Source organism: Trachypithecus francoisi, unplaced genomic scaffold (assembly GCF_009764315.1).
Source record: "Trachypithecus francoisi isolate TF-2019V2 unplaced genomic scaffold, Tfra_2.0 Lachesis_group16, whole genome shotgun sequence".
Classification (NCBI taxonomy): Eukaryota; Metazoa; Chordata; class Mammalia; order Primates; family Cercopithecidae; genus Trachypithecus; species Trachypithecus francoisi.
In genome coordinates this window covers 96,386,668-96,414,096 of record NW_022681461.1, presented here as the reverse complement: position 1 = coordinate 96,414,096, position 27,429 = coordinate 96,386,668, and the positions used below count along the sequence as shown (strand labels likewise).

At 58.0% G+C, this 27,429-nt stretch overlaps 1 protein-coding gene and 1 long non-coding RNA gene across 3 annotated transcripts; both read right to left on the bottom strand.

The window, feature by feature from the left end:
• Positions 1 to 337: 337 nt before the first annotated feature.
• TMEM250 (transmembrane protein 250) lies at positions 338 to 4,633 on the bottom strand. 2 transcript variants are annotated; one of them, XM_033238577.1, is made up of 2 exons: positions 3,372 to 3,628; positions 338 to 2,760 (listed from the first exon to the last, which is right to left on the bottom strand). In XM_033238577.1, exon 2 carries the CDS (start codon positions 2,640 to 2,642, stop codon positions 2,223 to 2,225), a length of 420 nt encoding a protein of 139 aa, XP_033094468.1. In that variant the 5' UTR covers positions 2,643 to 2,760; positions 3,372 to 3,628; the 3' UTR covers positions 338 to 2,222. The 2 variants fall into 2 exon arrangements, with proteins under 2 accessions (XP_033094468.1, XP_033094467.1); XM_033238576.1 differs by lacking the exon at positions 3,372 to 3,628 and adding an exon at positions 4,243 to 4,633 and having other exon boundaries at positions 340 to 2,760.
• A 7,499-nt stretch (positions 4,634 to 12,132) lies between these two features.
• On the bottom strand, positions 12,133 to 19,156 carry LOC117099165. Its single transcript, XR_004443720.1, has 3 exons — positions 18,875 to 19,156; positions 17,094 to 17,844; positions 12,133 to 13,405 (listed from the first exon to the last, which is right to left on the bottom strand). It is a non-coding gene; the product is annotated as an uncharacterized LOC117099165 (long non-coding RNA).
• Between the last annotated feature and the right edge of the window lie 8,273 nt (positions 19,157 to 27,429).

Below are 27,429 nucleotides of genomic sequence, written 5' to 3'. Positions count from 1 at the left end.
ACACACTCCAGCCCAGGCTAGAAGAGCAAAACTCCGTCTAAAAAAAACAAAAAAACTCTGAATGGGCCAGTCAGCTGAATGCAACCTCCACTGGCCTGCATAGCAGTGTCCCAGTGACTGCCCTGCTGACAAATCCTTGCTGGTCAGCGAGGCCACCTCCCCACGGCAGCTCCCCACAAGGGGGACCCTGTCTTCAGGGGCTACTTCCCCAGCACCACAGCGAGTGTTTGTGGAAACTTTCCCATCTTACGGGAGAAGATGGTTTCTGTGGTGGTCTGGGTGATTATTACGTCCTTCAAAAAGGAATAAAACAATTGAGCTTTAAGCAATCACTCCATCAACACATTAAAAAAATAGGTTTAATGCAGGTGGGTCATCTCATGACGAATTTCACAGGCACTGGGGACAGCAGGCGGCCAGGTGCTCAGAGGGCACCAAGGTGCCGCAACTCCCTGCAGCGTTGACACCACACAAGCGGCACCACTGGCCCCCTCCTGCCTCCCGCCCCACCTTCACCCTCAGCCGAGAGGCCTGGGTGACTCTGAGTAACACGTTAACAAAAAACAAAGCTTCTTTGAGGAAACAGCGTGACTTAGTGCAAAAGATTCTCTGCAGCAAGAAATGAGGCCCACGCAGGAAAACTCCCACCCGCCTGCCCAGGGCCTGAACACAGCCCGGGCTCAACGGAGGTCATCCACAGAAGCTGCCAACAAATTAGCACGGTTTACGGCCAAAGATTTTTTGCTTTCTCTACCTGATTTAGGGTTTTTCAAAAAGTTTCTCTTCCAGTGGCACAACTGTCCTCCTGGCTCCTGGGCCACTGGTCCACCTGACAGGGCAGGGTCACAAGTCCCACCCATGCCCGGAGTGTGGGGACGTGGATTTGGGGTGCCGCTAGGGTTGTCAGTACTGCACCCTGTGTCCTGCTCTAGAGCAACTCTGCCTGTTGTCCCTGTCATCATTATTCAGGGCGCCCTACCACTTGCCCCCAAAGCCACACGGCCATGGGCAGTCCACCATAGTGCTACCGTAACTGCAAGGCCGAGGAGCAGAGCAAGGGGTCCTGGGCGAGACCCCAGCCCATGGTGGCCGCCCTCCCTGAACACAGGGCATCTGTACCCCTCCAGCCCACCTGCCCCTGTGCCATCGTTTGGGCCCCCCAGTCACTGGAGGGCAGCGTGGGATAGGATCTCAGCATACACCCGGGGCTGTAAGATGCTGCTGGTACTACACAGGCTCCCGGGCTGTGGTTGCCACACTGAGGCCTCTGCCGCCTGCTGTGGACACTCGGGACACGCAAGTCTCCATCCCAGCTCACTGTAGCCTCGATCTCCCAGGCTTTCTTTGAGGATGTTCCCTCAGAGAAAGAGGCCCAAAGCCCTCCTCCGCAAAAAAAGCCAGAAAGGAATGGAGGTGCCTCCCCAGGAATCCACAGCATCTGAGGACATCCTCACAGCCCTCCTGGAAAAGACAGGCCAGTGCTGCTGGAGTCAGCCCCTGGCTCCCAGGGTTTCCCCAGGCCAGCCCCTGAGCTGAGAGCCTGCTGAGGCCCCTGCCACCTGAGCCGCTCTCCGCCCCCCGCTAGACTGCACCTACACTATCCAAGGAGACCCTGAAGGCTGGCTGGGGGCTCAGGACCCACACAGCCCCTCAGGGTGACAAAGGGTGGTACGCGGGCAGTGCCAGGACTCAGGTGGCCCAGGGCAGAGTAAGCAGCTTTGTGGCAGTGTGGTGTGTCAGCGAGAGGAGCCTTCCGTGTCCCGCTGGCTGGGGCTGAGACCAGGGAACGCAGGAAGGGACTGTGCAGCCAGGAGGGCCCCCCCTCCGGATTTGTTCCTGGGCACACGGCCCTCTGTGTCCAGAGGCCTTCCAGGGTGATGTCTAAAGTCCCTGGCAGCTGTGGTCCTGAAGAGAAGCCCACAGAGAGGCAGAACAGACGGCCCACTCCGCAGTACGACCTGAAGATGTGTGAGCAGGAGCCACTGGCAGGTGGGCGCCGCCCCTGAAGAGTGCACACGGAGAGGGTGGACGCAGGAAGCCAGCCTAGGGGCGGCGTCCGCACCCCCATCACGGAAGTCTCAGCCCTTTCTTTTCTCTCCGTGGGCGCTGGGCAGCAGCAACTGCCTGCGGGATGGGCGGAAGGGAAGGCCCTGGCCGACCTCACCCATGGAAAGAACACAGCCACAACCCGGGACGATACATCAAGCTCGCGCTCACGGCCCTCACATGTCCACGAAGACCATGAAGCACCAGCCCAGGCCCCCAACTAGCAGCATGGTGACATGGATGCCGTAGATGAGCAGCTCGTTCACCAGGCGGAAGTCCACGCGCCGGCGGCCCAGCAACAGCAGCAGCACCGACAGCTTGCGCTGGAAGCGCAGCAGGACGCGAACGCCCAGGTACTGTAGGCAGAAGAGGGCGGCCAGAGCACCCCAGAGCGCCGCGGTGAACAGGCTGCAGCTGAAGTAGAGCAGGAAGCGGATGAAGCCGTACAGCCAGCGCGTCTTGATGTACACGTCGAAGTTGTTGTACTTGGTACGGGCCAGGTGGGAGGCGCGCACCGGCCCGCAGGCTGCATGCAGGCAGGTGGTGTGCGGGCCGTGGAAGGAGCGCACCCGCCGCGGGATGGGCATGACCGGCATTGGGCCCTGGTGGCGGCGGCACTAGCTCGCGGTGGCGGCGTCCAGGCAGCGGTCAGCGTAGGGGTCATGAGCGCCTAGGCCTGGAAGCCCGCCGCTGAGCCTCGGGGGAGGCGTCGGCCTGCGGGGAGAGCCGCAAAACCCTTGTCAGTGTGAGGACTCTATGCGGATCCTTCCCCAGGCAATCAGCCGGCGAAGGCGGACACAAACTCCAGGGCCCGGACTACGGGAAAAGGGAGTCCAGGGCGGGATCTGCGGGCACTCCCAGGCTTACTCTTTTCACAAACCCTCCCAAGGATACTTCCAGGGGGCCCACCACCTGGGGAAGCCAAAGTGTTTGTTCTAGGGCAGCACTGGGGAAGGGGGGCCTTCGGGGCAGTGGCCAGGGGAGGCCCCCAGAGGTGGTCAATGCCAAAACGGACGGGAAGGGGCAAGAATGGCTCTTTCCCGCAGGATCCCCGCAGCCCCCCACTAGCTGGACCACCCTCTGCTCTTAGGCAGTTTGCCTGTTACTGCCCTGGTCTTCCGTGGCTGCCTGACCCAGGGCTGGCACAAGCCCTTAAATGACGCCTGCAAGAAGCCACCACAGGGCCTGGAAAAGGGACTCGCAGGTGAACCGAGAACGAGCCCGGCGGGGGCAGGTGACTCCAGCAACCTGACAAGTGCTGGGGGCCAGATGGACGGCTGGGGGGCCCTGGGGTCACCTTGCTGGGCCTGAACCCTGGCACTGACCTTCCCTAGCAGTGACCTTGGGCAGGTCACCTGACCCCAAGACGGCTCCTGCTCTGTCCAGTGGGGGTGCCAATAGCACTGCCCTTGCGAGTAGCTGTGGGAGGTAAGGGGCTGGGCCTGGCGTGCACAGTGGAGGCACAGGGCCCAGGCCCCCGTGTGGAGTCGGCCCGGGGTCTGGCAGCGGCCCTACAGACTGGGCTGCAAAGAGCAGACGCGGCATTTGGCTCTCTAGCTTCACCTAGTAAATGCCGTTTATAGCTTGCCTAAATAATCTGTAGACGGAATGAACTCAAAGGTCAGGAAATAAAATCGGAGTAGGAAAGTTGGTAACACGAAGGGGACTGTTGCCAAGAGCTTCGCCTGCCGTCAGACAGATTCAGCCTGGGCCCTGCCGTGGGGACCTGGCCAGAGCGGAAGCGGGAAAGGCCGGGCCGCCTGACCCTCCCGTGCCCGCAGGGGCCCGGCCTCGCCCTCTCCCACCGCCGGGCTCCTCCACGCGGTGCAGGAGCCAGAGCGGCCCGATTTAAGGCCGGCCTCGGCCTGGAGATCGCCCCGACCGGGACCCCAGCCATGGCGGTGCCCCTCAAACGCGGCTCGGCGGGGCTGTGTCCCCGCGGAGTCTCACGGCCCGCGGCTCCATCCGGGTCCCCGTCTTTCTGCAGAGGCCCGCTCGGCCCGGCCCATGGACCCAGGACCGTTTCCTCGGGGCCGCAGAGACGCGACGGGCCCCGGCAACGCCTTGTGAGCACCGGGCCTGCGCCGCGCCGGCCCCCAGGCTGCAGAGCCCCTGCCGGAGCCACTTCCGGGTCCCGCGCCGCGCGTTGCCCTGGAGACGGCCCCCGCCGAGGCCGGGTCCCCGCCCGCAGCTCACCCGGTGCCCTCTCCGCGGCGGCGCTGGCGTCCCGGACCTCGGGGCCGGCCGGCGGTGCTGGGGGCCGGGCCTGCGGGCGCCCCTGTCCCTCGGGGCTCCGTGCGCAGGACGGCCGCATGGTGCCGGGACGCGCGGCTGGGGGCGCCGGCGGGGCGGCTGCGGGCGTGGTTCACGCGTCCCCGGCTGGGGTCGCCCTGCAGGTGAAGGGGCGCCTGGGCGCGGCCGCCGGAGGCGTTTGGCCCAGCGTGGGAGCCGTAGCGCCGTCCCTCGACGGCCACCGTAGGCCGGCCTCACGCCCCCTCCGCCCGCGCCGACCGAGTCGCCCTTCCCTTCCCCCGCTCGGTGCCCGCTCTGGGCGTCCCGGACGCGACGCTTCCCGAGGCGCGCGTGCGTGCGCACGCTGCGAGCAGTCCGCAGCGTTCCCTTCCCCGAACGCCCTCGGGGGTCGCGCCTGATCTTGCGCAGGCGCAGATGGCTGGCCTGCTCCTGCCGTTCCTGGGCCGCGCCTCCGCGCCACGAGGAGGGGCGGTGCGCAGGCGCGCTCCCGTGGAGCGGTCCTTTGGTCCCAGAACAGGGCTTGACCCTGGTAGTGGCCCCGGCCTGAGTTGTCCGACTCGGCGCGCTGCTGCCGGTCGCTGGGGTGGGGCCGGGCCCCGGAGGAAGCCGCCTTCCCGGCGGAGATGGGCGGCCCAGGGACCGGGAACAGGTCTGGTCCTCGCGGGACCGTGTGCGAAGGCACCCTGCGCGGCTCCGGCCTGGGGTTGGGAGGACGGGGCAGCGGCGGGAATGGGGGCGCCCCCCGGGCTCCGGGAGGGCGGGGAAGGGTGGGGGCGGCCGACGCCACGCGGACCCGGGCGGCAGGGAGCGGGTGGGTGGCTGCCAGGCCTGGTGGGCCAGCGGCGACTTCGGCAGCCGAAGGGGGGACAGCCCCGGAGTGTGAGCAGGCCCAGCAGCAGCCCCAGGGCCCCCCCAGTGAAGGAAAGGGATTTGTGTTAGTGTCCCCACGCCTGGTTCGTACAGGCTGGCGGGTGTCCTGGGGGTTTCCAGCGAGGAGTGTGTTGGGGAGCGCTCCTGGGTGTGGCTGCTGGGTGGGAGGGGAAGGCAGGGTCAGCAGGCCCTGAGGCGACCGGAAAGTGGGTGGCCCTTCAGATTCATGGCACTGGAACAAGGGGGCTGGGCCCTCCTGCCCACCAGGCCCGTCATTGGCTACAGCGAGCTGGCTCCTCCCGGGACAGCGAGCTGGCTCCTGGACCCACGTCCTTTGGACCAGGGCCGCCCTGAGGGCTGGCGCAGCTACCTTCTCCACTGTGGCCCCATCCTCGCCACTGGAGAGAGAGCTGCCTTTACTCCTGCATGAGCAGGAGTTCGAGGAACATCTGGATGAGCAAAGGGCACCAGGAGGTAGCACAGCAAAAAAGGCCAAGAGCCTGTTTTCTTTACCGATGGCTGGCGGCAAATATTCCAAAAGAAACAGGTGTCAGGCAAGAAGTGTTGGTTCACGCCCGTCATTCCACTGCTTTGGGAGCCGAGGCAGGGGCATCACTTGCCCCAGAAGTTTGAGACCAGCCTGGCAACATAGTGAGACCCCTGTCTCTACAAAAAAATTAAAATCAGTAAACAAGTCTTCCTTCTTCAATAGCCCTGTTGCTGGCTCACCTCTCTGCCTCTCCAGATGTGAGGCAGATCCACACTTTTAGCTATTGAGATAAGGCTGGGCGTGGTGGCTCACACCTGTCATTCTGGCCTCATATCTCTTGTGCCCAGGAGTTTTAAGACCAGCCTGGGCGACATGGCTGGCAACATGGCCTCCACAAAAATAAACATTTTAAATATGTAAACATTGAGATAATAAAAAGCATCTTAATGCCTGCCTTCATTTTTTGTCTTCTGTTTTAAGGACCATTAGAGACAGACTAACTAAAGAGAATTCTTCCTCCCATGCAGCTCATGCTGGGACGCCGGCACTGTAAGACAGCTCCTGTGGCCAGAAAGAGGGTGGTGTGTAAACCAGGTGGTCACCCATCACGCGGCTTCTCACGTGCTGGTGAGGGTGGTCGCATGTCCATGGATCAGGGCTCACACCTGGCCCATCTGGTGCTGTGCCACAGGAGGGGCAGAGCCACAGCCCCCTCCTTGCTCTGCGTTTCCCGTGTGCTCCCTGCCCTGCAGTCCCCTGGCCCCAGCTCTGGATTTGATGCCCCCTGCTTCCTGCTGCACCCCCTCAGAGAAGCACAGCATGTGTGCCTGCCCTTGCCCCCATGCTGTTACCCTGCTCTGGGTACCAAGGACATGGGCACAGCAGAGCCCCCACCCTCAAGGCACCTGCCATCTTGTGAGAGGGACAGGCTGAGGGGCAAATGACCGGAAAGGGTGGCAAGTGCCATGTCAGACATACGGTCTTCATACAGGGGACGTCCCAGGACTGCTGGGCCAGAGACCCCTCCTTGTGGGTCAGCATCACCCAAGCCAAAGGCCAAGGAGGTGCCTTCGGCGGCGGGGGGTGGCCATCAGAACAAAGCTGCCAATGAACAGACCCTTAAAGGAGTGGCCAGCTAGTGAGGCTGTGACTGGCCCTGGCTGCATCCAGACCCTAGAGTATCCTGCAGCCAGGGGCAGACACAGGTTTTGTGGGGCCTGAGGCTTCTGGTTTGAGGGACCTTCCTTAAGAAAATACAAAATTAGGAACAGGCCTTGAAGTTTCTGCTGCCAAACTTAGGGTCAGGTGAACCCACTGCCAACTGTGCCCAGAAGACAGCCCCCCAGGCTGAGTCAAAAGTGGTTCATAGGTCGGGCGTGGTGGCTCACACCTGTAATCCCAGCACTTTGGGAGGCCAAGGTGGGCAGATCAAGAGGTCAGGAGATCAAGACCATTCTGACTAACATGGTGAAACCCCGTCTCTACTAAAAAAAATACAAAAAAAAAAAATTAGCCAGGCGTGGTAGCAGGCGCCTGTAGTCCCAGCTACTGGGGAGGCTGAGACAGGAGAATGGTGTGAACACCGTAGGCAGAGCTTGCAGTGAGCCGAGGTCGCACCGCTGCACTCCAGCCGGGCAACAGAGTGAGACTCTGCCTCAAAAAAAAAAAAAAAAAAAAAAGTGGTTCACAAAATCACGTCTGGTATGACCCCTCGTCAGCACAAACATATTCTTAGATGTCCGTTTCTGGGTGAAGTCCTGGAAGCAGATAAATGTTTGCAGAGGTGATGTGTGTGTGTTGGAATTAGAGAGATGAATATATTTTACTTTCTTTTTTAACATTTCTGTAGCAGCTGGATTTGGACAAATAAGAAGTGCATATCAGCCAGAGTGGCCTGAAACATGTTCCTCTAGTAGGATCTCTGGGAAAGCTGGGGCCCTCACTCAGCAGTACCTCAGGCTGGGCCCGCAGTCATGTGCTTCTCCCTGCAGGAGGGTTCTGTGTCCTGAATTCCCAAAAGGTGCAGCTGTCCCCTTGTCACTTTGTCTGTGTTGATGGTTCCACACTCTCTGGTCAGTCATCTGCCCCACCAGCCTCTGCTCGCCCCTGGATGGGGATGGCCAGCTGTGAGAGTGGCTTCCCGGGCTGACCCTGCTGCCTGCTACCCATTGCTTCCAAGGTTGGGATATCACTTGGGGTTTGGGGTGAGGGGACAGTGAGGGGGAGCCCTGGCTGCCCTTTCCAGGAGAATGAGAATTTCAGTGCAGAGTTGTTTATTATTCGACGTCAACAAAGGCGCCACGGTGGGGGACACGCTCACACACCTTGGGTCATAGGGCAAGTCCTGTCTGTCTGCTTTGAATTTTGCTTTGGAGAATCTGCAAGCCCCACACGTGTGGAAGCACCAGGTGTGGGTTCTGGTCTTGGTCGTGTGCGTGGCTGGACGCTCTCCTTGAGGCTGCCCCTTGGCACCCTTCACAGAAGACGGTGGGCGTCACCCTTCCCTGGCTGACCCTGCAGAACAGCCAGCCTCCCCTAACTCCCTGGGAAACCAGGGTGCAGGGCGGGAGCCTGGACCCCTTTACAGCTGCTTTTTCTCTCTCTCTGTCTCTCCTCCATCTTCCAAGCTCCTACTCGCCCTTTAGGACCCAGCTCGAATGCCCCATCTCTGGGAGGCGCCTTCAATCTCGGGCTGCCCCTTCCGTCACACACCCCGTCCCCAGGCGGTGAGGGACATCTGACTGTCTCCTGCCTCCCCCTCCTTCACACGCAAAGCCGCCCCTGCCTGTTGGTGGCCCGTGTCTCCGCTGGCCCAGTGTTCTCTTGCTGTGGCCACTGTGGATTTTGGCCTGGTGACCCAGTCCACCCGTGCACAGCGCAAGTAGCTTCCCAGGACACCGATTTCCTCCCCGGCCATGGCTGTTTCTGGTCTTTTGCCTACTCCCTGAGCTCTGCGCCCGTGACCTGGCCACAGCTCAGTCACCCCAGGACCACCATGTGCTGGGGATTTGCTGCAGGTTTGCCCTGGCATGTGAGGTCCAGCGGGGTCCCCATCAGCTTCCCTGTCCCTGTCCCTGCCCGCTTCCGGCCTCCCACTGCGCTGTGGGCAGTGGCTTGGCGCCATCTGCTGGGCTGGTGCCCATGGTGCCACCAAGTGCAGGAGGGACCAGGCGGCCCTTGGTGGGACCCGGTGGCTCCAGGTCTGTGGGAGACTTTAAGTTGGGGCCAAATGTGGCGCTCGCTGCCAACACAGAGCTCCCAAGCTGGATGGGACCCCCTGGCCACGCAGCTGAGAACACCTGTTGTTCTGCCTTTGCAGGGACAGCGAGGCAATCCCTGCCTGGAAGGAGCACTTTCCCCACCGAGGCCGGCCCAGGGCGCGTGCTAGGATGGAAATAGTGCAACCCCTGGTTGTGGGGCAGGTTGAAGCCCACCCCTGATCCCTCCAGTACCATCCCTCTGTCCCTCCACTCGCTGGGGCTGGGGGCCGAGGATGGAGTCACTGTGGGGACTTTATCCAGCTGGTTGACTTCAGGGTCCCGGCAGGGAGTGACTCTTGCTGCCAGGACAGTAGAGGCCTAGAGAGTCTTATCTCTGACACCAGCCACCTTGCCGGAGGCCTGATCTCTGACACCAGTCACCTTGCAGGGTTTGGGCCAGGGAAGGGGAAGGGATGGGAGAGAATGGATGCCTCCAGGGTCATTTTAACTGGTTGTTGGACAAGGCCAGTGCGACTTCAAGTTCAGTGACAACCCCCCTCTCCATGTCTCTGGGATGGGGTGGCGGCCTGTAGCCCCACTGAGCTGAGCCACCCAGGAGGCTGGGGAAGGAGACGCGGTACACAGAAGCCCAGCCATCCTCTCGGCTGCACGGACATCTCTACCCAGGCCCTTCTACAGCCACCTCCCCACTTACCCAGCAGGAGACCAAGCCAATTCTTTTCTGCGAAACTGGGCTGGCCTCTGTGACTGTCCTGCAACCAGACAGAGGAGGCCTGAGGGACTCTGCACGGTTTCTGGGCTGAGGCAGAAGCAGCCCCGTGGCTTCCCCTCCGCCTCCTGCACGCCGCCTCCTCTTAGTTCTTAGCGCCTGCTGGGAGAAGCTGGCCCCAGCGTGGACAAGCCTCCAGGAGACCGGAACACCCACCACCCTGTGCCTTCCCAACTGAGCCCCAAACAGCGTGGAGCAGAAAGGTCCTGCCTGGCCCTTCCCTGCCTGGCACTTCCTTGAGTGTAACCAAATGGTTGCTGTTTTGTGCCACTGAGTCTGGGGTGGTCTGTGATGTGCCCAGATGGCTTAAGTGGAAGAACGAGTCACTTCAAATCCTCATAACCACCTTCAGGGGAAATGGCCTTGCCTCCCCTGGCAGATGTTCCCACGTCAGGCAGACGTTTTATTCGCCACAGAAAGAGCAGACTGTATTAATGGAAGGCTGTGCAGAGTGACCCACAGCAAATACTCCAGACCCAGCCTGCCACTTCCACCGTGGCTCCACCACTTCCTCACCGTGGACAAAATCTCAGCCTCTCTGGGCCTCAGTCCGTTTGTCTATAAAGTGGAGATAAGGACACACAAGCATCCGAGGGATGTTGTGGGAAACAGCTTTGCTGGCCTGCATGGAGCCTGCAGAAGAGGGCCTGTCCCCTGCTTATGGGGAGCCAGCCCCCAAGGTGGCCCATGACGGCTCCCTGCCCTGTGTGAGCCAGAGGGCAAGGCAGGAGGGTGGTGTGACTTCGAGGCCAGGTCACACAATCCCTCAAGGCTTCCATCTTGCTGACTCGGATCACCCATGGGAGAAGCTGAGTGAGGGCATGACAGCTGCCATGTTGTAAGGATGCTCAAGCAGCTCTGGGGGAGGCCCTCGTGGGAGGAACTGAGGCCCCCGCCAGTGGCCAGTGCCAACTCGCCGGCCGTGTGGGCGAGCCCCTCGGAAACAGACTCTCAGCTCCTGCTGGGCCTCTACAGGGCTGCAGGCCTGGGGACATCCTTTCTGCAACCTCATAAGCGACTCTGAGCCAGACCCTTAGCTTGGCAATGGCCCGGTCCTGACCTACAGACCTGGGCAAGATATGAAGTGTTGTTAGGGTTTGAATTGTGGTCCTCCAAAATCATATGTTGAAATCCTAATCCCCCAGCACCTCAGAATGTGACTACATTTGGAGACACTGTCTTTAAAGAGGTTACTAAGGTAGGCCAGGAGCAGCTCATGCCTGTAATCCCAACACACTGGTAGGCTGGGGCCGGAGGATCACTTGAATCCTGAAGTTCTGAATCAGCCTGGCAACATAGCCAAAACTTGTCTCTACAAAAGAAAAGCAAAGAAAGAAAGAAAAAGAGACAGGGAGGTGATGGTGTGGGGGTGAGGGGGGAGAAGAGAGAGGAAGGAAGGGAGGGAGGGAGGGAAGAAGGGCCATGAAGGGAGGGTTGGTTGTTTGGTTAGATGGATGGTTTGTTGGTTGGTTGGATGATTGGTTGGTTGGTTGGTTAGTTGGTTGGTTGGTTGGTTGTATGGTTGGTTGGTTGCTTGATTGGTCGGTTGATTGGCTGGTTGGTTTGTTGTATGGTTGGTTGGTTGGTTGATTGGTTGGTTGATTGGCTGGTTAGTTGGTTGTTTGGTTAGATGGATGGTTTGTTGGTTGGTTGTTTGGGTGGTTGGATGGTTGGATGGTTGGTTGTTTGGTTGGTTGGTCGGTTGGCTGGTTGGTTTGTTGTATGGTTGGTTGTTTGGTTAGATGGATGGTTGATTGGTTGGTTGGATGATTGGTTGGTTGGTTTGTTGGTTGGATGGCTGGCTGATTAAAGTGCCTGACTTGTGCTGGCTTTTCAAAAATTGAGGCCTGAGGACTTGGGAGGGTCACAGGCCTCAGCCTTGCATGTCCCACTGGCATCCACAGGCATGTAACTCACCCAGGGGCAGCCCTGGCACCATGTGTCGAGTAGCCTGTTGGTGCCATGCAGGGGTGAAGAAGACAACAGGCACAGATCTGCATCTGGGGGCCTTGTGAATGGTGTCAGGGGCCATCAGGGAGGCATGGATCACAGATGTGCTTGATTTCAGAAGTGTCCCCATCCCACCAACCCAGGCTGCAAGAGGAGAATCCACGGTTGGGTAAATGACTTCAGATTCCTGAACGTGCACGTCTATGAGCTGGGCTTATCCTCGGTGGCTATTAATGAAGATTTAATGATGGGAAGCCCTTAGCTGAGGCTGGGGCAGAATAAGTGCTTAATAAACACCACTGTTGGAAATCAGTGATGTTCATGGAATGCAGGGCATTGGCTAGGCTCATGGACAGAGACCCCAAGCTCTCAGCATGGGGAGGACAGTGCTGCTTACCCATCTTTTTGGTGGTCCTGGTCTTCTCCGGGCAGCAGGCCCTTGACCGCCTAATGCAAGTGGCCTCATAACACCCAGATTCAGATTACAAAATGGGCTTAGGAAGCCTGCATTCAAGGTTAGCACTCACCCTGGGTTCAGGCCCTCCTCCCAGGGCCACAATGTCCCTAGACCCAGGCCTGGGCTGTATTTTCTCTTGTGCTAATTTCACAAAACAGGCAACTCATATTCCTGTTGATTGAACAGTTTTGTGTTGACAGCAGTGAAGATTTGTGACCAAGTTTATCATTACCCCAGCACATGGACGATTTGTACGGCTCTGAGGAGCTCACAGGGGGATATATTTTATGGCGCGCTTGGAAGACAAACATACGCATTTATATGTCACTTGTTGCAATATAAATGCTAACTTGTACTTCTTTCAAAACTTTTAATGAATTGTATACATTCTGGAAGATTTACAGGGTGAATGGGATGATTCAAAATGTTACTTTAAACATATTTGTCACTTTGGCAATAGCATCAAAAAAATCTGGAAGATATTGCATTCAGAAATAAATCATAAAAAGCAGCATCTTACATGAGGTTTATTTTGGTCATTAATGGTTGATGGCCCCCCCCATGCAGGATTTAAAGTTAAATTATGCAAAATCAAAAACAAACCTTATAATACTTAATCAAACATGCATAAAACTGTCAGACCCAAATAAATTCTCTCAATTAACTTGCTTCAGATTGTGATTGCATTTGCTAATTTAATCAGCCCCAGAGTAATCTAGAGGCTGGGAAATGATGGATTCCTGTGAACACAAGCCTGAGGGGGGCCAAGGCGGGACACCAAGCCTGGACCTGACGGCCGTCCGAGGTGGGGACCGGAACCAGCTCTCTTTCCACTTGGGGAGCTGTTTCGGTCAATCCCTGACGTGGAAGTAGATTCTGTCAACCAGGCACAGGGCTCGACTTCACTGCTGTCTAGGAACGGCCAGAGGCAGCCTCCTTCCCACACCTGCATCAGCCAGACCAGGGAAGCACCGTCTGGAAAAAGCTCCACTCCGGTTTTGCTTGGCTCCACCAACCTCAGCCTGGGTCCCTCTGTATCTTTTCCCGAACAATGAGAACACAAATGTGCTCAGAATGGCTGTTTCCATCCACATCACCCCTTCAGAGCCTGCTTGTGCCTACCGAAGATTCCTGATTAAATCAGGATTATGTCCTTTTCTAGGGGAAGGGGCCCTGTCTTGGACACCATGGGCTGGAGGTGGCGCCTGCACTGTGGGCTTGGAGCCTCTTGGGCATCCACGGCTCAGCTCCAGGCTTACTCGGCCACTGCAGGAGGCCGCCTCGTCCGGCAGAAACCCCAAACCCAGGCAAACTGCACTGACACCCCGAGACCCACGCAGGTGTTTGTGCTTAAAAATGGAACCAAAGTTTTGTGGGTGTTTATTTTTGTAAAATTTAGTGAATCTAATTCAACCAGAGCCAAACCTGCTTATTGTGTCATTCTAGTGGATGAGGAAGAGACAATGGAGAGAGAGAGACAAAGACGGAGAGAGAGAGACGAAGACAGAGAAACAGAGGGACAGACAGAGAGAGGGAAGGAGAGACAGAGAGAGGGAAGGAGGGACACAGGGAGGGAGAAACAGAGAGACAGAGATGGAGAGACACAAAGACAGAGACAGAGAGAGGGAGGGAGGAGGAGGAGGCTAGTGCATGCCTTTTCTGAGCTGACCGTGAGCTGAATCACTTTGGTGCAGTCCAAAGCCCTGATTGCTGCCTGAACCCACCTTGGGACCCCACCTCATTCCCCCAAGGCCCCCTTCCTCCCACCTCTTGGTGGACCTCCGTGAAGCCTTCAGCACGCATCTCTGTGGGGCCCTGCGCAGATGGGGCTTCAGCCCAGCCTCGGACGTTTGACGGCCCCTGCTGTCCGTCTGGCTAAATGCCCTGTTTTATGGAATTTCAAAATAGGGGTGACGGGACATACATGGGCTTGAATTCTGCTTTTTTTCTGCCTGACCTTATGGAATGAACATTTTTTCAAGTCCGAGTACCCCTCATAAATCTCATGTTCAATGGCCATGGTGTATTCCAGAGTTCGAACGTGCTGTCATTCACCTCGCCTTTCTTCTCCGATTGGATGTGTGAGTGGGTGCCAATGTTTTGTTATTATAAATAATGCTGTGATGAACATCCCTGCACATAAATCTGTGCACGCGTACATTTCAAATACCGCCCTCTGGTTGGACCTGCCGACGGGGCTGAACTTTCTAAGGCTGCTGACACGTGCCCTGGCAAGCTCCGTGCTGCCCGCTAGCCCGGCCGGGCTGGGGGCTCCCCGCCTGAGCCCCACCATCGCCACCCTCACCCGCCCTCCCTGGGGTCTTCTGAGAGGCAGCAAGGCTGTTTCCTGCCAAGGAAACCAGGCCTGGCATCAGCCACTTCCAACGCAGGCAGCTGAGAGCACCCCTCGCAGGGAGGAGTTGGGGGGCTGAGGGGCACAGGAGCGTTTGTCTCGGGAAGGGAAGGCCCGAAGCCCCTGGGGACCTGCTGAGCTGTGACCTGGCTGGAAGCTGGGAGGGTGACGTCCCTGGAAGGGAGACACTGGCATGCCACAGCCAGGTGCAGGCAGCCAAAGGACAAACCCCCGTGTGAGTCTTCACGCCCAGACACTGGAAGTGGAAAGGTGGGTGCCAGGGGCTGCGGTGGGGGCGTGAGTTTTCCATGGGGACAGAGCTTCAGTGGGGAAGATGGAGACTTCCGTGGATGGAGGGAGGTGACAGCTACACCGTCAGGCGAATGCACTCAGGGCCACTGAACTATGCACTTAAAAATGTTAAGATGGGGCCGGGCACGGTGGCTCAAGCCTGTAATCCCAGCACTTTGGGAGGCCGAGATGGGCGGATCACGAGGTCAGGAGATAGAGACCATCCTGGCTAACACGGTGAAACCCCGTCTCTACTAAAAAATACAAAAAACTAGCCGGGTGAGGTGGCAGGCGCCTGTAGTCCCAGCTACTTGGGAGGCTGAGGCAGGAGAATGGCGTAAACCCGGGAAGCGGAACTTGCAGTGAGCTGAGATCCGGCCACTGCACTCCAGCCTGGGCGACAGAGTGAGACTCTGTCTCAAAAAAAAAAAAAAAATGTTAAGATGGTGAATTATCTGTATTTTACCACAATAAAAAGAGAGAAAAAAAGGATATCAAAAGCAACAGACAGGGAGCCCAAGTAGAGGATGGGTAAAGTGAGGAAGGCTGGAAGGTGATAGTGAGAGCTGTTTTCATCCCAACTCCCAATTCCAGCATTGCTGGGCAGCTTCTGTTTGAAGAGAATGGAAGTAAACGCTCTGCCGGGAAAGCAGACAAATGTCTATGCACAATCGTCTATGCAGGACAAACTCTGGGACAAACGGAGGCCGGGGACGCATCCGAGGGGCATCCCCACGCCTGCCTTTGGGGCCCCCCGGACCACCAGGGTGACAGGGTCCAGGCTGGGCCACTCACAGTGGACCAAGCAGGGCCACCATTGATGGACCCCTGAGCTGTTGGTGGAATGACAGGCCATTCCCAGTGCTTCTAAGGCCGTGGAGCTCTCACCAGAAACACCTCCCATCCCGCTCAGGCATCTGGGGCTCTGGAGACCACTCACCCCCAGGCTGGGAACAAGGGGCGTCCTAGACTATCCTCCTCACTGTCACTCCTGTTGGCCAATCTTGCTGTCATTACCTGTTTTTTTTTTTTTTTTTTTTCGTCAGATAGAGTTTCACTCTTGTTGCCCAGACTGGAATACAGTGACACGATCTCGGCTCACTGCAACCTCTGCCATCCGGGTTCAAGTGATTCTCCTGCCTCAGCCTCCCCAGTACCTGAGATTACAGGCATGTGCCACCACGCACAGCTAATTTTTGTATTTTTAGTAGAGATGGGGTTTCATCACATTGGCCAGGCTGGTCTCAAACTCCCGACCTCAAGTGATCCACCGACCTCGGCCTCCCAAAGTGCTGGGATTACAGGCATGAGCCACCGCGCCCGGCGCCATTACCATTTTTTAAATGTAACTTTTTAGTAGATATGACATTTCCATGATTAAAGATCAAACCACATCCTGGCTGTGTGATTAGGAATGTATGTTTACATTCCCTTTTCATTTCTTTTTTTTTTTAATTGTGGCAAAAGACACATAAAATTTATCATCTTAACCGTTTCCAAGTGCACGATTCTGTGTCACTGAGCACATTCACAGTCCTGCAGCCATCACCACCCTCCATCTCCAGAACTCACCACCTTCCCAAACTGAAGCTCTATCTCCATGAAACACTTATTCCCGTCCCTTCCCAGCCCCAGGACCCTCCATTTGACTTTGTCTCTGTGGCTCTGAGGGCCCTGAGTGGAATCACAGGGTTTGTCCTCATTCATCCTGCCTCTCTTGCGTTCAGGCCGGAAGCACGCCACGCCTCTGTGATCAGGTACGTGAGGCCTGGAGTCCCTTCCGCAGCAGAGCACAGACGTCCTCACCCACTTGCACACCTGCGTGGCTCTCCCTCGGGGGATGGACAGGGAGGCTCTGGCATCCCTGCTTGGCTGCTCAGGTACCTACAGTGTCATCGACACCTTCCCAACTATGATCTGTCCCCTCCCAGCATCACACCCCACAGCACTGGCCCAATCCTTCCAGATGCTTCCACAGGTCCTCCTGCAGTTGCCTCCCACTCAGAGGGAACCTTCTTAAAGGCAAGCCTGACCCACAGGCAGGAGTCTGGGCTCCTTTCTGAGCATCTAGAGACTCTAGCTCAGCCCAATCATGGCTGAGGCCACCCTGTCCCAAGGACACCAGGCTGCCCGTGGCAAGGGGCCACACCCCTGACGCCCCTGAACCTTTGCCCATGTGCCCCCCCCTTCTTGGCAGTCTCGCATCCCCTGGCAAACTTTTCCTTTCATATCCTTCAAAATTCAGCTCAAGGCCTCCTCTTCCAGGAAGCCTTCCTGATTGCGGGCCAGACTCACCCCAGTGCCTGTCCCAGAACCGGCCTGGAGAAGGAGGGGCTGTCTGTTTGCACATCTGCCACCCGCTGCGTCACACACTCTATTCAGGCAGGACTGACCTGGTTGGAATGAGAGAAACGCTCCCCAGGCATCTCTGACAAAAGGTTCTTGGCAGCCGTGCTGTCTCGGTTGTCCTGGTGCAGGTCCTTGTGTCTGATTGCTCTGTCCTCTCTCCTGGCAGCAGTCCTGGACACCAAGGCCAGGCTGGACCTACTTCTAGGAGTGCTCAAGTAGGGAATGGGGCAGGTGGGGGTTTACGAGGAGGCCAAACAGGGATCAGGAGAGTAGAGGGCGGAGGGCGGGCCCAGGAGACAGCTCCCCCTGCAACCTGGGGTGTGGGCCAGGGGCCTACGTGAGAGCAAACCTCGGGCAGGGCTAGTGGCCTTCTAGGCAGGGGTTTGGGAAGCGTCACACTTGGGTGTGGGGTGAGGGGAGCATGAGGTGGTGCCTGGATGTGGCACCGAGATCATGGGTATGAAGTGTTGGGTCTCGGAGGTGAATGCGGGTGGCCCAGACAGGCTGCAGGGTAGACTGAGCCCTCAGGGAGGCAACAGTTAGTGCTGCTGGCAAAGTTGGTGGTTGCAAGAGCAAGGACGGGGCATATCAGGGGTGCCCCACACTGCACGAAGCCCCCTAGCTGCTGGTCCTTCTGGTGCCATTGTCTCCCTCTAGGTGGGAGTCCCACAGCCCTGGGGCTGACTCATGATGTCCTCTTCTGGGGGCATTTGGGCTGCAGCTTGGACACAGCCTGGTCATCTTCCCCCCAGCAGGCCCACCCCACCACCTGCGTACCCAGCATCCACTCAGCAGCTGGGCATGAAAAGACACTGAACGAACATTTGCCTTTGGTGTCTTCCCAGGCACAGAGCGGGGTGGGCAGGCCAGCGATGGCCTCCCATGTTCTGGGGTTTCTGGAAAGACCATTCCATTAGGTCTGCGGGGCAGGACGGACAAGTTCAGACAGGAGCTGGTCCCATAAAAGCGTGGCCCATGTGAGCAGTGAACACTGACTCTCAACCTCATGGCCAGGCACTGACCCCTCAGATCACGGCGCCCCCTGTCCTGGAGGCCATTGCTGGAGCACAGCTCTGCTCTGTGCAGTGAGTGTGGGGAGTGGTGACCATGTTCCTGATGGGCACCAGCTGAACACAACCCAGACAGGTGCCCTGTCATCATGGGAGGGGCAGCGGTGGCACACCCTGCTGTCCTCAAAAGTATCAGTTCTCATCGGTGGCTGGGTCTCCTGCCTCCCTGGGTGACACTGGGGACCAAATAACCCCTTCCCTTCTGTGGCCTCCTACCCATGCTCCCTGGGAGGGCCCAGGCGCAGGGGTAGGGTCTGTGTTTTGGGGTACGCACCACTAAGCCCTCCTGCGCATTCCGGACATTCAGGCCTCAGGCAGGGGGTGGGCAGGTGGCCAGTGCTGCCCCTTCCAGGTGGGCTGTCCCGGTCAGGCCCCTCGCCCCAGCCTTCTCCCTGTTTGAGAGGTGAGGCAGGTTGGATGCCTGCAGGGCTGCCTCGGCCTCTCTGCGTGACCCCCAGAAACTAAGACGGTGAGGGAGCTCCCCTTCCCACTGCGCCCCTGCGTCCCTGCAGCTGGGGTGCGCGCCCCGCCACCCCGCCCTGGGATGGAGCTGGGAAACGCCCGCTGCAGGATGCCTGAGACCCTCGAAGGCGTCGGGAGTTGGGGCGGAAACGGCCGCCGCGCGGCCACCAGGGGGCGCCCCCGGCCCGCGCCCGGCGCCCGGCCTCGCTGGGGTCCGTGGCTCGGCTGGGTCCCCCATACCAGGTCCGACTGAGTCTCCATCCTCCCTGTGCGGCTCCTGCACCCCGGCGAACCCGGCTCTCTCTGTGCCTCAGTTTACTCCTGCGGTCCGCTGAGCGGGAAGTGGAGCCCTGGCTAGGGGACCTCAGCCCGAGGCCGGCGCTGCCGCGGGAGCCCAGGCCTCCTGAGGCCGCCCCATGCACAAGGGCGCTGCAGAGCGCGGAGCCCGGGAGCTCGCACCGCCTGTTCGTGGTGTCCCTGGGGTGCAGGGGTGGAGGATATAGGGATGTGGGGGTCGTGGGCAGCCCCAGGTGGGGCGCTGTGCCAGTGCCGCCCCGAAGGCCCAGTGCGCAGGGTCCCTCGCGCCCCGGAGCCTGCCCCGCCCCTACCCCGGTGCCCCATCCAACCCCAGCCTGCTCCGCCCCTACCCGCTGTGCCTCGCCCCCGCCCCCGTCCCCGTCCCCACCCCATACCTAAGCATGTCCAGTCCCCAAGCCCGCCCCCACTCCAGTCCGGCCCGTGCAGCTGCCCCGCCCCGCAACCCGGAGCCTGTCCCGCCCCCGCACCCCATACTCCACCAACCCGGACCTACCCCTACCCCGCCCCGCCCCCGAGCCCGCCCCCCCAACTCCTGCCCGCCCGGTCCCGCGGCAGCGCAGCCACCACGCTGGCTCGGAGCTGGTCCGAGGAGCTGCCGCGGCGCGCGCCAGCGCCAGGGGGCGGCGTTGTCCTTCCCGCGGCTCCAGGACCCCCGCTTGCTTGGGGAGGGGAGACCGCCTTGCAGCGCGGTCCCCAGCCCCGCGCCGGGACCCCGTGCCCCTTTCCTTCCTCCTGATAGGGGAAGAGCGGCCCCGCGGCCCGGGCGCCGACTTTTCTTGCAGAAGCACAGGCGGGGGATGGGGGACCCAAGCCAGGGGCGTGTGTGCGCTCGGCGCCCCCTCCAGAGGGTCACCCAGCAATCAGCAGCGGTGGGGCAGGGAGAAACAGAGACAGAGAGACGGGGGAGAGAGAGAGAGGGAGAGAGAGACAGAGAGAAGGGGGGAGAGAGACAGAGAGAGAGCAGGAGACAGGCAGAGAAGGAGAGACGGGAGAGACAGAGAGACGGGGAAGAGAGACAGAGACAGAAAGGGAGACCCCACTTCTCGGGCCAGAGCACACGGGGCATGGGGTTGGTGCAAAGCCCTACTGTGCACCGGAGCTCCGGTGAGCCAGGCTGGCACCGGACGCCTCCGGTGGAGACAGCACAGGGTCCCGGTTCCACCGGGATGCTCCACAGTCTCCTTCCGAGCTGGCAGCGAGGCCGTGGGGAGCAAGTGATCTGTCTCAGAGCTGACAGGCTGCGTGCGGGGCACAGACCGAGCCCTCGGGGAGGCAGCGGTTAGTGCTGCTTGTCTGGTCAGTCAGTGGTCGCAAGAGAAAGGGCTTGGCCTTTCAAGGGTGCCCTACACTGCACAGTGACCCCCTGGCCGCTGGCCCTGCTGGTGCCATTGTCTCCCTCTAGGTGGTCTGGGCTGCTAAGGGTAGGTGTGGACAGGAGTCCCACAGCCCTGGAACTGGCTCACCGCGTCCTCTTCCAGGGGGCGTTAGGGCTGAAGCTTGAACACAGCCTGGACATCTCCCCAACCTTCCCCCTGGCAGGCAGCTCCTCCACCACCCACCTGTGTCCCCAGCCACCCCATTCAGCAACTTGGGCGTAAGACAGACACCCATTGGGTGAATGGCTCTTCCAGACACAGAGACAGTTTCAGACAGGAGGCAGGTTGGCAGGCAGGCCAGCAATGGCTGACGATACTCTGGGGTTTCTGGAAAGATGGTTCTGTGAAGTCTAGGGGACAGGGAGGGAGAGTTCAGAAAGCAGTTGGTCCCGTAAAAGCATTTGTGTGATAATGGGCCGGGCGTGGCTCACATCCATGATGCCAGCCCTTTGGGAAGCCAAGGCGAGGATTACTTGAGGGCAGGAGTTTCAGATCAGCCTGGGCAACATGGTGAGACCCTTGTCTCTACAGAAATATTTCTTTTTTTTTTAACTAGCTAGGCATGGTGGTGTACACTTGTAGTCCTAGCCTCTTGGGAAGCTGAGGCAGGAGGTTCACTTGAAGCCCAGGAGGTGGAGGCTGCAGCAAGCCGTGATCAGGCCACTGTACCATGGCACTTCGACAGTGGCAGAGCGAGACTTTGTCTCAAAAAAAAGAAAAAACAAGAGAAAAACTTTTTTTTTTTTTGAAATGGAGTCTCACTCTGTCACCCAGGCTGTAGTTCAATGGCACGATCTCGGCTCACTGCAACCTCTGTCTCCCAGGTTCAAGCCATTCTCCTGCCTTAGCCTCCCAAGTAGCTGGAACTACAGGCGTGGGCCACCACACCTGGCTAGTTTTTGTATTTTTAGTAGAGATGGGATTTTACCATGTTGGCCAGGCTGGTCTCGAACTACTGACCTCAAGTGATCCACCTACTTCAGCCTCCCAGGGTGCTGGGATTACAGGCGTGAGCCACCGCGCCCAGCCTAGACTTCATTGTTTAGAGCAGTTTCAGGTTCATAGCAAAATCATCATTCCTCAGAGTCCTCAGAGTACATTAGGGGCTCCTCTTGGAGGTGTGCATGGCGTGGCTTTGGGCAGGTGCATAATGACAGCACCCGCCCTCACAGCGCTCTACACAATAGTTTCCCCGCCCTAAGAATCCCCAGCTCGCCTCATGCCTCCTTCACCCCTGCCCCAGGGTTTCACTGATTCTATTGGATTCTTTCTTGGGATTCTGGCCAGGCAGGGACAGGGGTTCACACTGCTCAGACAGGAGACAGGCTCCTGGGATAGGGGCGCTCACCCTCAGGATGGGCTGAGGACTGACTTGAGCCAGGGTCACACACCTGGAAGCATGGCTTAGCCCCATCCTGTGGGCAGCCAGACGGGCAGCTGCCATGGCACCTGCTGGCTACTCATGCCCCTTGGCACAATTGTGGCCATGGGGAGCTGTTCTATTGTGGAACATGAAGGTCATGGAGAGCCACAGTAGCACAGGCAGCATGTGACCAGCTCTCAGACAAGTGCTCAGGGAATGTCCAGCAGGGTTGTCACCCCATGTGGAGCAGACAGCCCCGAAGTGGCCCCAGCATTTCCTGCAGTCGGCCAGTGAGACAGGGTCAGCTGCTTGAGTGTCTGGAGGCTTCTTCCCTGCCCAGCCCGCCTGCTGTGTGCCCACAAGCTTGGTGGCCAGGAGACATTTGTCAAAGGAATGCGTGATTGCATGAATGAACAGATGCCTTCTCCCGTGAATTGCCTTGGTGCCTACAGAGGCAGGACCAGAGGCCCCCGCCTGGTTGTCAGAACTATAGGGCGATCGAGTGGCCTGCTGTGCCCACCCCCACAACCTCCCGATGGCCATTTATCTGCAGAGCTGGTCCCCACAGGGATCAGAGCTTGGCAGGGGCTCCGATTTGCCCAGCCTTGAGGACTGGCCATCACATACCAGGCTCCAGGTAAGGGCAGCCAGTCTGTTGGCCCTGGAATGATGCTTGTGGTGGAAGCCATGAGCGTCCCTCACCCTAGAGGTCCAGGATGCTCTGGACACAGGCTGCAGGGGGCACGGCGTCAAATTAGCATTGCAGGAGGGTCCTGTGACTGTTGATATCAGCACTTCGGGGTTATTTATGAATTCATCTATTTCCTGGGACAAGCCTTTCTGCATTCGGTTGCCATGGTAGCTTTAAACCCGGTATCTTATTAATTCTGCATGTTATGAAATAAAATAGATCAGACAATTGCAGTGAAGGTTCTATTTTTTTATTATGCATTTGGTTCTTGGTGCCGGGGATGGGATGCTCCCAGCACACCACTGTCAACACACATCCATCAGCCTTGGGGGCCTGGGCAGGCTGGAGGGGCGCACTCCTGTGCCTGAGAACAGAGCGGGGCTGGGGAGGGGACACGAGGCTGCCTCAGGGAAAGGGTGAGGCTTGAAGACCCCCTGGGCACCGGCAGCTCCTGAAGGAATTTCTACAGGCTGGCAGGGATGGACGCACCGGGGAGGGAGGCCGGTGTCCTGGGGTGCTTCGGCTGGAATTGCAGGGAGTGGGACCTCGTGATGATGCCGAGCGGAGGTGCCAGGAGCAGGGGCCACTCAGCCGCCCCCGGCACTGCCCGAGCAGAAGAAGAGACTCCATGGAACCAGCACTGAGCTGCCCCGGCACTGCCTGAGCAGAAGAAGAGACTTCATCTGACCGGCACTCAGCTGCCCCTGGCACTGACTAGGCAGAAGAGACTCCATCGGAACCAGCAGGCGTCACAGTCCCTGATGTTCTTGAGGTTTCAGGCTGGCAGGGGGAGTCCGGTTAGGGAGGGCCCAGAGGTGGAGAGGGGCCCTGCCGGGATCTCTTTTGGGCACCTTGGCTATGGCTTAGTTTCGTGGGCCATTGTGGGGACTCAATGAGCTGCCCTGATAAAGGTGAATTGCCCAGTGGGGTGGGAAGCGGGGCTGTTTCCACCTCCACTTTGCAGAGCCCAGGGACATGAAGTCACAAGTGCACCGGCCCATGGCGATCAGGACTTGAACCCAGGGCTGTTTCCTGCAGGGCCTGGCCCTCCCTAGGCTCTGAAGCAGAGTCCCCCGTGCGTTCCTGATCTCTTCACCCCCTGTGCTTGCCCACTGCAGACCAGGCAGGGTCCGTGTGGCCAGAGGTCACCTGCGTAGTAGTCAGCGCCTCGGGCTGGCAGCAGGCCGTCTGAGGACCAGCGGGGGCAGGGGCTGTGTCTGGCAGAGTGGCTGCTTGGGAGAGACGTTTTCTCCCTGAGTCTCCCCTGCCCTGGGTCACGGTTCTGGCACAGATGGTTCTAGGGAAACAGTGACAGCCTTTGGCTGAGTCAGGCCTTTGCTTCCTCTGACCACTAATGGCCCTGGGCTCAGGACCAAGAATGCACCAGGAACCGGGACGGGCAGGGCCAGGTGAGCAGGGAAGAGGGAAGGGTCCCAGGAAGGGACCTGGTGCAGGGTGTCCAGCCAGGGCTTTGCAAGCAACCATCAGGCAGAGACCGAGTGCAGAGGAGACTCCTAGAAACACGCCACCTGCAAGCAGAGGATGCGTGTGGGCCTGGCTGCGGAGCTCCCAGGCACCCTGGGGCGGGTCATTGGCTCAGGGCCCCAGCCCCCTTCTGTCAAAGGGCTGGGAGGTCACCAGGGTCTGTCCAGCAGCAAGTCCCCAATTCTCTGCAGAGTCTGGTTCTTTGGGGCAGGCTGGGACCCCGGCTGCCTGTCACCCTGCCACGGCTCCGCAGTGGCCCATCGATCCCCCCGTCCCCTGCCAGCAGCCGCGCCAGCGTGGGCCACTCAGACGTTCCCAGCCCCCAGGGCCCGATCAGGGCATCGACGGAACGCCACGCTCGCCATTTAATTAAGCTTAGTTTAATTAAAAACCTGGAGTTCTTTATTAGACTTGGTAATTGATTTAATTTTCTGTGGAATTCAAGTGCCAAACACCTCGATTGTGTGAGCTCCTGAATTTTGGCAGGTGGAGACAGACAGCCAAAAAGAAAAATCCTTCCTCCACTGGGTGAGGTTTGTCTCACAGCAGCAAGGGCAGAATCCTCTGCTGACCCACCCTCCCCTCCCCTCCCCTCCCAAAAACCTCCCTTCCCTAGGCCTAGGGTTTTTCGCCATGGGGAAAGGCCGCCCTTGCTACCAGGTGGGGTTTCTGGAAATCCCACAGTGGCTCGGGTCTCTGCTGGCCCTGGGCTGGCGGTGGAGAGGGGCTTCCTTAGGTGATCCAGGGGGGCTTCTGGGTGGGGAGGAGGATGTGGGGTGCAGGGAATCCATTTTATGGGTTACTTTTGGAAAGTTTGGTCCTTCCTGGCCACCTTCAGCCCTGCCTCACTCCTGAGGGGGCTGTAGGCCTAATGGCGGGGGTCTCTCCCAGTGGTGCCTCACATGTCGCCAGCCAGGTCCTTAGAGCACAGAGCACCACGCCGTGGCTGCACTGGAGCTTGATGGCCCCGGAAACAAGCAGGACACAAGAAAAGCAGTGGGGTATTTGCACACAGGAAGCCCTTCACTCACCTGTCTCCCAAGAACGCCAGCACCCTCTGCAGGAAGTGCGAGCCTCCAAGTCACCTCGAGATTAAAACCCCCCAGGCATCTGGAACAGCAGCTCCAGCGACAACCCTTCATTACTGAAAGCCTCAGAAGGACGCAAGGCCTCCTGTCCAGTATGCAGTGGTGACCTTTGACTCTCGGCTGCTCCCAGGGCGGGAGAATACCTTCTGTAGAAGGAAATTTCTCCTTCCTAATTGGGATAGACCATAAAAGCAGGGTTTTTAAAAAATTATTTATTTATTTTTTCGAGATGGAGTTTCGCTCTTGTTGCCCAGGCTGGAGTGCAATGGCGCGATCTTGGCTCACTGCAACCTCCACCTCCCGGGTTCAAGTGATTCTCCTGCCTCAGCCCCCTGAGTAGCTGGGATTACAGGCACCCACCATCATGCCTGGCTACTTTTTGCATTTTTGTAGAGACGGGGTTTCTCCATGGTGGTCAGGCTGGTCTCGAACTCCTGACCTCAGGTGATCCACCTACCTTGGCCTCCCAAAGGGATTACAGGTGTGAGCCACCGCACCCAGCCAAAAGCAGCTTTTAAAAATCGAGGCTGGTGGCAGAGCACAGGGGCTCATACTTGTGATCCCAGCACTTTGGGAAGATGAGGGGGAGGACTGATTGAAGTCTGGAGTTGGAGACCAGGCTGGGCAACATGGCGAGACTCCATCTCTACAAAAAATAATGTAAAAAAAAAAAAAAAAAAGCCAGGTGTGATGGCGCATGCCTGTAGTCCTAGCTACTCAGGAGGCTGCGGTGGGAAAATGGTTTGAGCCCAGTTCAAGGCTGCCGTGAGCTGTGATCACACTGCTGTACTCCAGCCTGGATGACAGAGTAAGACTCCAGCTCTTACAAAAAAAAAAAAAAAATCAAAAAATCAATCAATAGAATAGAGGTAAGGGCTGAGTGTGGTGGCTCACGCCTGTAATCCCAGCACTTTGGGTGGCTGAGGCGGGTGGAGGGTGGATCACCTGAGGTCAGGAGTTCAAGACCAGCCTGGCCAACATGGTGAAAGCCCGTCTCTACTAAAAATACAAAAATGAGCTGGGCATAGAGGTACATGCCTGTAATTCCAGCTACTGAGAAGGCTGGGTCAGGAGAATTGCTTGAACCCGGGAGGTGGAGGTTGCAGTGAGCTGAGATCAAGCCACTGCACTCCAGCCTGGGTGACAGAGCAAGACTCAACTCAAAAAGAATAGAATAGAATAGAATAGAATAGAAGAATAGAATAGAATAGAATAATGGTTGAGTTTTACAAAAACACTCTGGTGGTTCTCCAAGCTCTGAAGCACAGAGTTACCATGTGACCAAGCAATTCAATTCCTGGATTCAAACCCAAAAGAAACGAAAACAGGCACCTTCAAGAACTTACACAGGAATGTCCACAGCAGCGTTACTCACAAAAGTCAAAATGTGGAAACAGCCCCAAGGCCCATGAATGGGTGAGTGGATAGACAATAGATCTATGGAGGGAACTGCGATTTGGGCCTGAAAAGGAATGAGTTACTGATTCATGCTAAGGCCTGGAGAAAGCTTGAGGACATTGTGCTGAGTGAGAAGAGCCACACACGAGCCCATTCCGTTGACAAGGAAGGCCCCGTGTAGATCCCTGAAGGCAGGAAGTGGATGAGTGGGCACAAGCTTGCGTTCTCTTTCTTTTCCTTTCCTTTTTTTTCCATTGTAAAAAATGTGATTTAAAGAAACCTAACAAAAATTTTGCCATCTCTATTAGTATATATCTATCTTTTCTATATATCATTATAAATCTCATCTATAAAGATCATAATAGCTGGGTGTGGTGGTTCGTGCCCGTCATCCCAGCACTTTGGGAGGCTGAGGCGGAAGGATTGCTTGAGCTCAGGAGTTTGAGAACAGCCTGGGCAACAAAGTGAGACCCTGTCTGTAGAAAAAAAAAAAAAAAAATTAGCTAAGCATGGTGGTGCACACCTGCTGCTATCCCTGCTACCTGGGAGGCTGAGGCCAGAGGATTGCTTGAGCCCAGGAGGTCAAGGCTGCAGTGAGCTGTGATTGCACCACTCCACGCCAGCCTGGGCGACTGAGCAAGACCCTGTCTCAAAAAAAAATCATAATAACTCTCTTTGTATATTGATGTAGATATATGTAGAAAGAGATTTATTCTGAGGGGTGGGCTTCTGTGATGATGGAGGCTGAGAAGCCACATGACCTGCTGACTTCCTGCAAACTGGAGACTCAGGAAAGCTCTGCATGGTTCCCATTCAAGTCCAAAGGTGGAGAACCCAGAGTGCTGAGGATGGAAGTCCCAGGGCAGGAGACTGAAGCCCCAGCTGGAGCAGGCAGGCAAAGCGAGAACACGCCCTTCCGCAGCCTCTGTGTCCTCTCTGGTCCCTCCGCAGGTGGGATAAGGCCCCCCACACTCAGCAGGGACATCTCAGTTCAGTTCCAATACTCATCTCTTCTGGACACACTCTAGGCACACCCAGAAATGTTGTTTTTGAGACAGGGTCTCGCTCTGTCACCCAGGTTGGATCTCAGCTCACTGCAGCCTCAAACTCCTGGGCTCATGTGTTCCTC